Source organism: Ostrea edulis, chromosome 8 (assembly GCF_947568905.1).
Source record: "Ostrea edulis chromosome 8, xbOstEdul1.1, whole genome shotgun sequence".
Classification (NCBI taxonomy): Eukaryota; Metazoa; Mollusca; class Bivalvia; order Ostreida; family Ostreidae; genus Ostrea; species Ostrea edulis.
The window spans coordinates 39,076,593-39,088,975 of record NC_079171.1 but is presented as its reverse complement, the minus strand read 5'-3'; the positions used below and the strand labels follow the sequence as shown (position 1 = coordinate 39,088,975).

The window sequence follows — 12,383 nt, the reverse complement described above, 5'->3', positions numbered from 1 at the left end:
ATGATATCTTCAATTCTGAATTATTGCGCGCATTAATTGAATTGATGATATTATTAATTCTTCAGCTGATTTGATGCGCGCTTTAATTCAATTAATGATCTCTTCAAATGAATTAATGATATCAACAATTGAATTGATGCGCGCTACAATTCAATTGAAGAGAGCAATAATTGATATAATGCGCGCATTAAATCAATTGATGAGAGCAATAATTGAATTGATGCGTGCATTAATTCATTTGATGAGAGCATTAATTCAATTATTGCTCTCTTCAATTGAATTAATGATATCTTTAATTCATTTGAAGAGAGAAATAATTCTTTTAGAGAGAACAACTATATAATTAAAGATATCTTCAATTCAACATATCCACAATTGAATTAATGATACCTTTAATTGAATTGTTGCTCTCTGTAAAAGAATTGATGCGCGCATTAATTCCTTATACCAAAGCATTGTAAATGATTTAAAGATATCTTCAACTGAATTAAAGAGATCATCAAATTATTTATACCGAGCTCTAAATTAATTATTGCGAGCACTATTTCTACTAAATTGATGCTCTCATCAAATAAATTGAAGAGAGCAATAATTGAATTAATGCGCGCATCAAATCTATTATTGCTCTCATTAACTGAATTAATGCGCGCATCAATTAAATTGAAGAGAGCAATAATTGAATTAATGCGCGCATTAAATCAATTATTGCTCTCATTAATTCAATTGATGCGCGCATTAATTCAATTGATGAGAGCAATGATTGAATTGAAGCGCGCATTAATTCATTTGATGAGAGCAATAATTGATTTAATGCGCGCATTAATTCAATTAAAGAAAGCAATAATTGAATTGATGATATTTTCAAATAATTGAAGATATCTTCAATTATTTGAGTTTATGTTAATTTGGCGCTTCATACGATCTACCTTCAATAAATGGAACTTCTCGATTTCGATGCCGCGTCAACCCCACAGCGAGTGACTGTTTCTTCTACAAATACACGGATATGTACATGTATCACCTTGAAAAACAGAGGTCCCGTTTGACGTCAGGTGTTAACATGATAAAAAAAAACCTCACTGCTGCTGCCTTGAGCAACCTGCAGATACATTTACATGTAACATTACACACGACGATAAGTGGTTCGCTGGAGTATCATGTTTGAAAATCGTAAAAATACTCATAAGAAAAATTACACGCGGAAATATGCAAATTATTCGCATGATATTCATGTAAAAGAAAAGGGCAATTTTTTGTAGAATTTTAAAATAAGCAGGCTTCTGACAAATAAATTGATGGTGCAGGGGTTCCAAGAGTCTCGTTTAAAGTCAGAATTTTGCAAATTCTATGGTCGCTATAACGATCTAGTTTGCCAATACAACCTATCATTGTGTCAAATGCTGTCTGGCGTGTTTCATACCGATTATTAGGGCGTTCTTGACACACTGATTTTGACTACGAATAATTCCGTTTACCTGATCAAGATATAAGGCTCACGGCGGGTGTGACCGGTCGACAGGGGATGCTTACTCCTCCTAGGCACCTGATCCCATCTCTGGTATATCCAGGGGTCCGTGTCTGCTCAACTCTCTATTTTGCATTGCTTATATAAATTACGAGATTGATCACTGTTCGTTATCTTCATCTTTCATTTCATAATTTAGAATAGTTTTCGAGTAATTTCATAGTAGAAAATGTTGCGATATCCATATTATATTGAAATGTAAATTCAAAAAACCCTTATTATGCTATGCATACTAAAATACTGTTTAAACTAACTGTAAAGAAATAAAGGTACAACAAAGCTTATGAAACAGCATGTTGTACTGGCCATGTCTTAATCACATTAAATCTCATAATACCAGTTTCTATTAAAACTGTACTATCCTGCTCGATATAGCACTTGATATTTCAGATCTAGATGTTCAGCCTTGAAATCAATGTATAAAATTGATGTTTACATTACAGGGCCTTCTTGTGAGATCACTACCCTACAAAATACCCTGCATGAAAACCATGTGCATATTTCGTGTCAGTGTCATGCGTCTTATTTTATATCTTCTCTAGCGAATGAGTTGCATGCATCATCACCAGCAATCATTACTATTACAGGCAATAGTATACATACACATGACTTATTTGATGAAACCGTAAGGGATTTGTGTATAGTTTGTGGTGTTCGTCATGAGGGATATAAATCTAAATATTTAGTCCCAGAAGAAGTTGGGGGTTGGATCATTTCTATATATTTCTTGGGACCACCAATTTGTGGGGGATCAAGGATTTCCGGAAAAAAAAGGGGGGGATGTGAAAGTCGGGTATTAGTCAAAATATCCAGTCATCTTGGGTGCTAAATCTGGGGGTTTTATCTGCATATGCTAGTGATGCCTTGTAAATTTGTGGAGAGAAAAAAGGGGGATCCCTCCTTTATATCCAACACAGTAAATGTCCCAAAACCCTATCGAAAAATTAAGAATATAAATTTAGAGATAAAAATATACAGATTCCCCCATGAACACACGTCTGTGTAGATATGTACAGCCATGACGGGGTCGACCACCTGCAGTTTTAAACAGCTGGTACATACCTGTATATTATCTGCCCTACCGATCACGTGTACTCCGTTGTCCTGTGGAGAGTGGGAGAACCTTGTCCACATTGTGTAACAATAGAATTATCTTGCATTGTTGTTATAAACTTTATCCGTGGTGTCGATGCTATAAGCGCCCCGGACTTATCTTGTTACACATGTGATACGGAGTCGATTTCAAAATACACGTAAGTAGCCTTAGGTTAATTTTGAATCAAATTTGTTTTCTCGTAGTTGTTTTTTCTTTTTCAAATATATTATTTTTCCATATTGATGTTGTAATTATTGAAACTCTTTCATGTAGATTTGACAAGTGTATTTTATTAACGGCAATGTATTAATCATTCTATATATGCAATTCTAGAAAATAGCAAACTGACCAATGCTTTGGGACATTTATAAAAGAAAAAAATTATGATAGAATAAAAAAATAAAATAAAAACAAAATTAAAAACAAAAACCACACAAACAGTTGTTCAGGTAAACGTTTTGATAGTTTATAATATATTTTAGAATGGTTCTTTAAAAAAGTGTAGAAACACCATCAGCATGTTTCTTATGTACGTTGTGAAATATACAAAGATGTTAAACAGAAATAGAAAAGAACCACATGCATGTTTGATAAACCTCTCGGAGTGGAGTCTAGCATTGTTAAGCAAACATCTTAAAAACTGTTTACGTGGTATATTCTAGCAGATCAAGAAGCACATGCATTATCAAATAAGAAATATATATTTAGACTATCGAATGGTAAAGTGGGAATATTTGATATAAACTATGGCGTAAAAAGGGTGATGATCTTAGCCCCGTATTGTTTGATATTTTCAAAGTTTCTGGCATTTTTTAAAATATAATTTTTTTTTTTTAAAAATTCATCTTTTCGATTCGAACAGTCCTTGTAAGAATTGTCAGTTCATTCAAATTCATCATCCAAACGTTACGTTATAAATATGGATGTCACACAATGAATTTTGATCTGTAAAGGCAAGGAAAACGTCCGATTTGAAAAACTTTAGTTTCATATATTCAAGAATATTTTGGGAATTCACAGCAAATCTTCCGACTCTAATCTGGGTGTGATTTGTGAAACTGAGACAGGAGATCATATCCCCCTCTATGAATGTTTGAACTCCATACTCGTCTGAATGAATGAGAAAATAAGCAAGAACAGAGACATATACGAAGATAGACGCTTATATGACAGAAACCTTTACTTGACATTATGGAAAAATCTCTTGAAGTATCAACTTCAGAATTTGAAGGAAAACTAAAAGAATATCTGAAAGAAAAACATTATTTAATATAACTAATTCCGAAATTGACATTTCACTCCAAGAAAAGGTGAAGATAACGAAGAGTAATTAATCTCATGACTCCCATAAGGAATACAAAATTAAGAGTTGGGCAAGTACGGAACCCTGGATATACCAGAGGTGGGATCAGAAATGAAATGAAGCATTTCGACTTCAGGCTTATTTGCAATACATTTAAAACAGGTATGAAAGACCAAATCTAGTAACAATTCGACTTAGTTATGATCTCCTAGCAGTTGAGACTGCTTGATATTGCTGAATTGGTAGGGAACTCTATTTTTATTGCCTTAGTAAAAATGAAAAAGCACTGTACAAGTCTTTTTATTTCTGTGTATAAGAATTTGAAACTTAATTTATTTGGCCTCGATTTCTCACTATATCCTGAATAATTGACATCACCAAAAGTAATCTGGATGTTTTTGAATGTGTGCTCAGCCTCTAGAAAAATGTCAAGTATCCAGAATGCATGGTGAAGATAACGAACAGTGATCAATCTCATAACTCCTATAAGCAATACAAAATAGATATTTGGGCAAACACGGACCCCTGGATATACCAGAGGTGGGATCAGGTGCCTAGGAGGAGTAAGCATCCGCTGTTGACCGGTCACACCCGCCGTGAGCCTTATATCCTGATCAGGTAAACGGAGTTATCCGCAGTCAAAATCAGTGTGCCAAGAACGGCTTAACAATCGGTATGAAACACGTCAGGCAGCATTTGACCCAATGCGAGGTTGTACTGACGAACTAGATCGTTATAACGACCATAAAATTTGCGAAATACTGACTTCAATCGAGACTGTTGAAACCCCTGTATCATCAACTTGTTTGTCAGTAGCTATAATTCAATCACAACTTGTATTTGAGATACGTGGTGTCCATCTGTCAATGTCTCTGAGAGTCAAGTTTATGGATGTCTTTCATAGTGGTAGATCAATATAACAAATCAAAGGTTGTATTTTTGTGTCATAAAAGAGTTTTTCATCATTATATCAAATCTAAAATATACTATTTTGTCCGTGGTTCACGTGTACAGTGTACATGTACTTACGTTCGTGTGTACTTTTGCTACATTTGTATACACGTACATATCTTTTGTTTATATCTTCTGGTGAAGATAACGAACAGTGATCAATCTCATAACTCCTATAAGCAATACAACATACATCTTATATCTTCTGATGATCAGTTGTTCTCATTATATTATCTAGATTTGAAATGACCTGTTCATCATTGTAATCTGCATACAATTTTGTAAAATAATAATAATAAGATCGGCACATTAATTTTTTTAGGTATCATACGACAATAATGTCCGATTTTAGCTTTATTCATTTTATTTTTATCTATCAATCGTAAAACACAGTCCCGTTGAAAATAACGCCTTCAAAGTCTGGCCATAATTGACAAAGTGTAATTACTTATCACGTATGAATGCTTGGGTAATATTAAAGGAAGGTGGGGGAGATCGATTAACTTAGTTTTGTATCACGTTTTAGGTTTATACAAGTGCATAAGATATTTTTGTATGGCACATTGATCAGAGGACGATATGGCGGACAACATTTCCGATTTGCTTTCTTCCCAGAATTCCCTCACGGAAACAGAGAGGATCCTGGTTATCTCCCTTCTTTCTGCGCTTAGTATTGTCATAATATGCCTCATCACATTGATTGCACTCACCTGCCGGAAGAACATGAAATCCAAGTAAGTAGTGATATCATATCTCCAACAAATATTTATTAACACCTAGATTTTGAAGGAAATTGTTAATATACCGTTTGTCGAACACATCTTTTGTCTTTCCTCCCGGATGAAACAGTACAGTAAACTTTTGTTGGGCCTCAATCATTCTGTTGATGTTGGTTGACACAGTCTGTTCATTGCCCTGACATATTTCAGAATTCAATGCTGGATACGGCTGGCCTTATGCTGGCACAACATAGTATATGTTCAAGCCATGTTGCTCCAATTTCGTTACAACTCGCTACAACCAATTTTTTCCCCCAAATAAGTTTACTCTTTATAGTGATTACGTATCATATCTCGACAGCTTTGGCCCAACCACATTACAGTAACACATGCTCACAGCGAGGAGTTTAGGAAGAGTAATTTATATATTATGCGCTATAAACGCAATTCGTTATATCCAGTTTATAATATGTTTGAAAACTGTAGGGAATAAAAATCACTGTAAGTGGGAATTCATTGTAAGCGCGTTCGCGAATTTTACCATAAGCGTGAATTCAATATAAGTGTGTTCACTGTAATTGTGTTTTACTGTAAGCGTGTATTCATCATATGTGTGTTCACTGTAACCATGTTTTACTGTAAGCGTGAATTCAATATAAGTGTGTTCGCTGTAACCGTGTTTTACAGTAAGCGTGAATTAAATATAAGTGTGTTCGCTGTAACCGTGTTTTACAGTAAGCGTGAATTAAATATAAGTGTGTTCATTGTAACCATGTTTTACTGTAAGCGTGAATTCATTATAAGTGCGTTCACTGTAACTGTGTTTTACTGTAGTATGATTAAAATAGAAAATATCGATTAGCAGTAACACCAACTATTCGTCAAAATCTATCCTAACTATTTATATATGGTTGATGATATACTGTGAAATCATCTAAATTAGTAAGGACCAGTTTTCGTGGATTATCAATATCTTACACCTTCGTGACAAATTTTATATTTGAGGATACGGTTTCTGTACATTGTAACAGTATGTAAACTGTGAATTTCATTGTGTTTTGAAATTCGCGGGGTGCGGAGTACCAAGGCAATCCGCGAAAATTAAGCTCGGGGAAATCCCATTATTCCACAGTATCCATTCTTAAGCAACAGCAGCTCGCATTTCCTCAGCATTGTTTCACTCTCTGGAATCAAACTGGTTCCCTGTTGATCTCTCTTTTCTACGGGTTTGTGTGTAGCATCAATCAGCGGGGAACCAGTTTACCTCTGAAATGTGATTAAAACAGAGAAGTCTCTTATCGACAATCTTTGGCCCGTCCATTGTAATGTGATATCAAAATAAAAATCAAACACAAACCCAACGTATAAGCCAAACAGAGGTCAGTCACATCCACTTGTAGGTCACGCATATAACCTTTCCCAATGACCTAACAATGGCCACTTAGTACCGCCATATGTAGGTTGACTAGTATACAACCTCTCCTAATTTCCAGAGAATGCAGCTCAACCATTCAACCTTTTCATAGAACAAAGAATACTCAGCCACATCTCTCTGTCAAGCGTACAACTTCTCGATCCCTATAACCAAACAATGGTCACTCACGACCATATAAGAGATCGGTCAGGCAACCGTTCCTATATTGACTATGCAATGATGAGTCACAATTGACTGTATGCCAGTCATACAACTAAGGACAGTCAAAACCATCTAAAGGTCAAACATACAGCTTATTCCAATGACCTAATGACCTAATAATGGTCACTCAGAGACATAATAATGTCAAGCATATAACTTATCCCAATGACCTAATAATGGTCACTCACAGACATAATTATGTCAAGCATACAACTTATCCCAATGACCCAATAATGGTCACTCACAGACATAATTATGTCAAGCATACAACTTATCCCAATGACCTAATAATGGTCACTCACAGACATAATTATGTCACGCATACAACCTCTCCCAAATACCAAACAATGGCCTATGAGTGATGTTGTCTGCTCTGGTTATTCCTAGCTACCAATATAACCCCAAATTTAAAGGAACGAAAAAGATTTAAGCTTTAAAAACCGCTTTGACGGCACGAGAAGTCTTTGCGACATAGTATCTACATGTATGTGCTTTAAATTAGTACATGTAGTCACGATCATTTATTTCATCATCTACAGTCTGTACCTCTAAGACAAGTAGTGACTGTTACAAAGGGATTATCAGTGTTCCATAATCCGAAAAAAGTTTTATCAAGATACACACCTATTTTAGAGGTTATCCAGATGATCTATAAAAAGGTTTTATCTGTCATCATTAAATATCATGACTAAATATCGTGTTGATGTCTGATGAGCAGTGTGTTTTTAATCTCTTACGAAACATAGATCATAGATATATTTGATAAATCCATCCGGTGTACCTCGAATTTTGACATATACTATTTACATTTCCAAAGCTATCTTTACAAATTGTAATGATAGCCATTTTCTCTGACGCTGTGAAGAATCTGCGCATGAATCTTGATAAATATAGTACGTCTATCTTAAAGGCTGGAAATTCGGGGGGGGGGGGGGGATTAAATTAGAATGTAAATCAATATGAATTTCAAATTTGAAAAATTTGAAACTACATGAGAGTATGAATAGCTACGCTCTGGACCACTTTTTCAATAAATAAGATTTGTTTTCATTCTTTGCAGATATCATAAAATTGATCTCTGTTCGTTATTCTTCACCTTTTTTTTCATAGATAGAAATTATTTGCAGATTTCAAATGATAGAGGGATTTTGTAGTTTGGGGCATAGGTTTTGGGACACTTACAAAATTGTAATATTTCACTGATTTGAAATTTATTTATCAATATTACAAAAGAAATTTTGTCTATTTCACTATCTAGATGTACATGTATACCCAGAGTTTGTTCATAAAGCTAGACGTAATTCATATGTTTATACCTTGATTTGTTTCCTGCTTTCTTTTTTCAGAAGTGGTTCATACAACAGATCTATATCAAGGTACATGTAACTATCGTTAATGCATTTATTGTCTGTTTAATATTGACTTGATATTGACTCCCCAATAATTATCTGTATGAGCTAATGTATTTATTGTCTGTTTAATATTGACTTGATATTGACCCCCCCAATAATTATCTGTATGAGCTAATGTATTTATTGTCTGTTTAATATTGACTTGATATTGACTCCCCAATAATTATCTGTATGAGCTAATACATTTATTGTCTTTTAATATTCACTTGATATTGACTCCCCAATAATTATCTGTATGAGCTAATGCATTTATTGTCTGTTTAATAATGTATTTATTGTCTGTTTAATATTGACATGATATTGACTCCCCAATAATTATCTGTATGAGCTAATGTATTTATTGTCTGTTTAATATTGACTTGATATTGACTCCCCAATAATTATCAGTATGAGTTAGTGTATTTATTGTCTGTTGTATATTGACTCCCCAATAATTATCAGTATGAGTTAATATCTTTATTGTCTGTTTAATATTGAATTCCTAATAACCATCAGTCTAATTTAGTGTCCTTAATGACAGTTTCTTATTGAGTCCTCAGTAACTATTGTATTTATTGGCTGTTTTACATGTGTATTGGCTCCCTAATAACTAGATCCGGTCGCGGTAGCTCAGTGGTAGAGCGTTCGCCTCGTAACCGAGATGTCGTGAATTAGAGCCCCGCTCGTGCCATGGCCGCGTCAAACCTAAGACGTTAAAATATGTAGTGATTGCTCCTTCATCAGATGCTCGGCATTTAGAAATGAGAATCACGGGTCTTACAGGGATGATCTGGAAAACGAAGGCCCGCATCGTGGCAGGCGCTGGCATGTTAAAGAACCCTCACTACTACGGCCCTGAGCGCTAACCATGGTTCTAAATTTGTGGTACTTCACCTACAGATGGCGACGTCTCAATATGAGGGAAAATTCTCGACTGGACGTAAAATAATCAATCAACCTAATAACTAATAATATGGAATGTTGTCATTGTTTTGTATGCTTAAACTGAGTCAACAATCGTTTTCATTATATTTTATATTGACTACTCGATGAATAACCAATATGAAAGATTGTCTTTGTTCACAATGTTTTATATGGATCCCACTATGACTATCAATATATAATATAATCTTTTTTTCCCTGCGCTTTATTTCTAACTCCCCTGTGACAACCATTTAAATGGGATTCATTCAAAAGGAATATTGGCAATGAGAGACTGTATTTTCCTAGATTATTGTAAAATACAAAGTATTATGATTAACATACATGTAACACGCGCCTCGTGTGTATTGAAGGTTAGAAACATGATGAACACGCGCTTAGAGGCACGCTACCTTCATTTTACAAGGGAGATAACAAGGGCGCTATCTTATAGCGAGATGCGGTCAATATTTGAGATGATTGACCTTATAAACAACAATATTTAATTTTATCGGGTGATGACAGTAGCTGTGCGTTTCTAGGGTAGATAATGGTTACATGACCTGAGATAACATGCATCACACATTTTAACATAATTATAATTCTATATTTTAACCACACACATTGCCATTTATAAGTTAATCAACTCAAATGCAAACTGAATATTGGCTGTTTTATCAGACATGTGTACTTGGTAAACACTCTCCACTCATATTAACAATGTAGCGCGACTAGCCATCATCTCCGTGGCATATGTTAGAGTGTATAACTCACATTACCTACACCACTAAAACTACCTCTATTACTATAACCAAAATCATCATTATAATCATCATCATCAATGTCATTGTCATCATCATTAATTTCATCGTCGTCATCATCATCATCAATGGCATCGTCATCATCATCAATGTCATCGTCATCATCATCACCATCGTTATATATACCTCCAATAACTTAAAGACCCTCATCATGCATTAGCCTGTACCAAAGACTCACTTATTCCAATATCAACCTAAAACAACCCCCGCCATGCACACGTAACAATTACCAAAATACCCACAAATTGCACCAGTAATATGTACCTACGAACGCACGTACTGCACCAGTAACGACCATGAATTTCTATCATTTGGTATATGACTGTTTACGGTTAAGGATAAAAAGTGACGATAAAGAGCAGTGATCAATGATAAATTAACATGGAATACAAAATAGAGAGATGGGCAAACACGGACCCCTGGATATACCAGAGGTGGAATCGGGTGACTAGGAGGAGTAAGCATCTGTCAACCGGTCACACCCGCTGTGAGCCCTATATCTTCATCAGGTAAACGGAGTTATTTGTAGTCAAACCAGTGTGCCAAGAATGACCTAACAATCGGTATGAAACACGCCAGACAGCATTTGACCCAATGATAGGCTTATTGGTAAACTAGATCATTATAAATACTACATGATTTGTGAAATGCTGACTTTAAACGAGACTGTTGAAACCCCAGTAACATCAACTTCTTTGTCAGTAGCCTGCATCAGTTTTAAAATTGAGCATATGCAGGAAATGCTCTCGCGTATTGAAGTAGTTGAGACACATGAACACCATAAGCAGGTGATAATGGAAAATTGCTACATAAATGTTGGAATTTGACGTTGGAGAAGTTGAAGTAATCCTGTTTGTCATAAAGTTGAGTCGTTAGTTTGTTCAATAGCATATGCAAATATGAAGCTGGGTTAAAATACTCTGTAATGTCTTTTATTTCGAGCTCGCTGGTAAATATCGACTCGACATACGAATACACAGTTAAGACATGAAATGTCAATGTATCTAGATGTTAAGTTGGAGGTCACAACATTTTTCTTCTCATGTGGAAGCAGATTGATAAAGAAGCATAATCGTGGCCGAGTGGTTAGAGCATCGCGCTCAAAATCACACGGCCTATCACCTCTTTCGACGCTGGTTCGAATCCGCAGGCTCGCGCCGGTAAGTGAGAAAGTTTGCCAGTTTACTTTCGAAAGGTCGGTGGTCTCTTCCCAGGTACATTGTATCTGGGTTCTCTCGTCCACCAATAAAAACTTGGCGCCACAAGATAACTGAAAAATTGTTGAGTGTGGCGGAAAACATCAATCAACCAATCAATCAATACATTCATATTTCTTATTTTATTTCAGGACTAGCATCGGCAAACCTGTCTTAAGAGAAAAACGTGTTAGACTCTCTCTCTCTCGATTGAACTCTCGATATAGTGATGGGAACTTTGCAGTGAAGCGAGATTCCTTTGTCAACAGAAGCTTTACATCAAATCCTTTGTATTTCGAGAACGTTGGTTTTCAGACGAGCTTTCCCGAAAGGTCTGAACCTGCGGACTACTCAAGCATCAGCGGAAGCGGAAGTGACGGGGTGTTTTCACTCCAGAATGAAAAACAAAATTCAAGTGCGGGATTGCAATGGTACTAAGAGACAAAATCTACGTACAGGAAAACGATCTTATTTCTACATCATCTCAGTTTAATCCTCTTTTTTTTTTTTAAAAAAAAATATTGTTTGTTTCCTTTCTTGAATTCTCAAAATCAAGAAGTGACCACGTTTGGAACTCATACATCTATTCCTACTTCGTTATGATATTTCGACAGAATTACTTTGTACAAGTGACAATGATACACTTATCCAAAATCGAAATATTATACGACTTCGTTTGATTATATTTTGACTTTTAATGATGAGAAGCAAGCAAACTTTAGCCATGCACAAAATAATCATTTGTACTTCGACCCCTTTCCTACAGTTCCTTAGAGGATTACATCTTCTGTGGAGATGCCTTATAATAGCGGTGTTCGTCTATA

At 35.3% G+C, this 12,383-nt stretch overlaps 1 protein-coding gene across 1 annotated transcript; it reads left to right on the top strand.

Moving 5' to 3' along the window:
- Positions 1-5,454: 5,454 nt before the first annotated feature.
- On the top strand, positions 5,455-12,242 carry LOC130049054 (uncharacterized). The gene is made up of 3 exons (XM_056146088.1): positions 5,455-5,609; positions 8,577-8,606; positions 11,712-12,242. The coding sequence occupies exons 1-3, from the start codon at positions 5,455-5,457 to the stop codon at positions 11,995-11,997; spliced, it is 471 nt and encodes a 156-aa protein (XP_056002063.1). The 3' UTR covers positions 11,998-12,242.
- Positions 12,243-12,383: the final 141 nt, after the last annotated feature.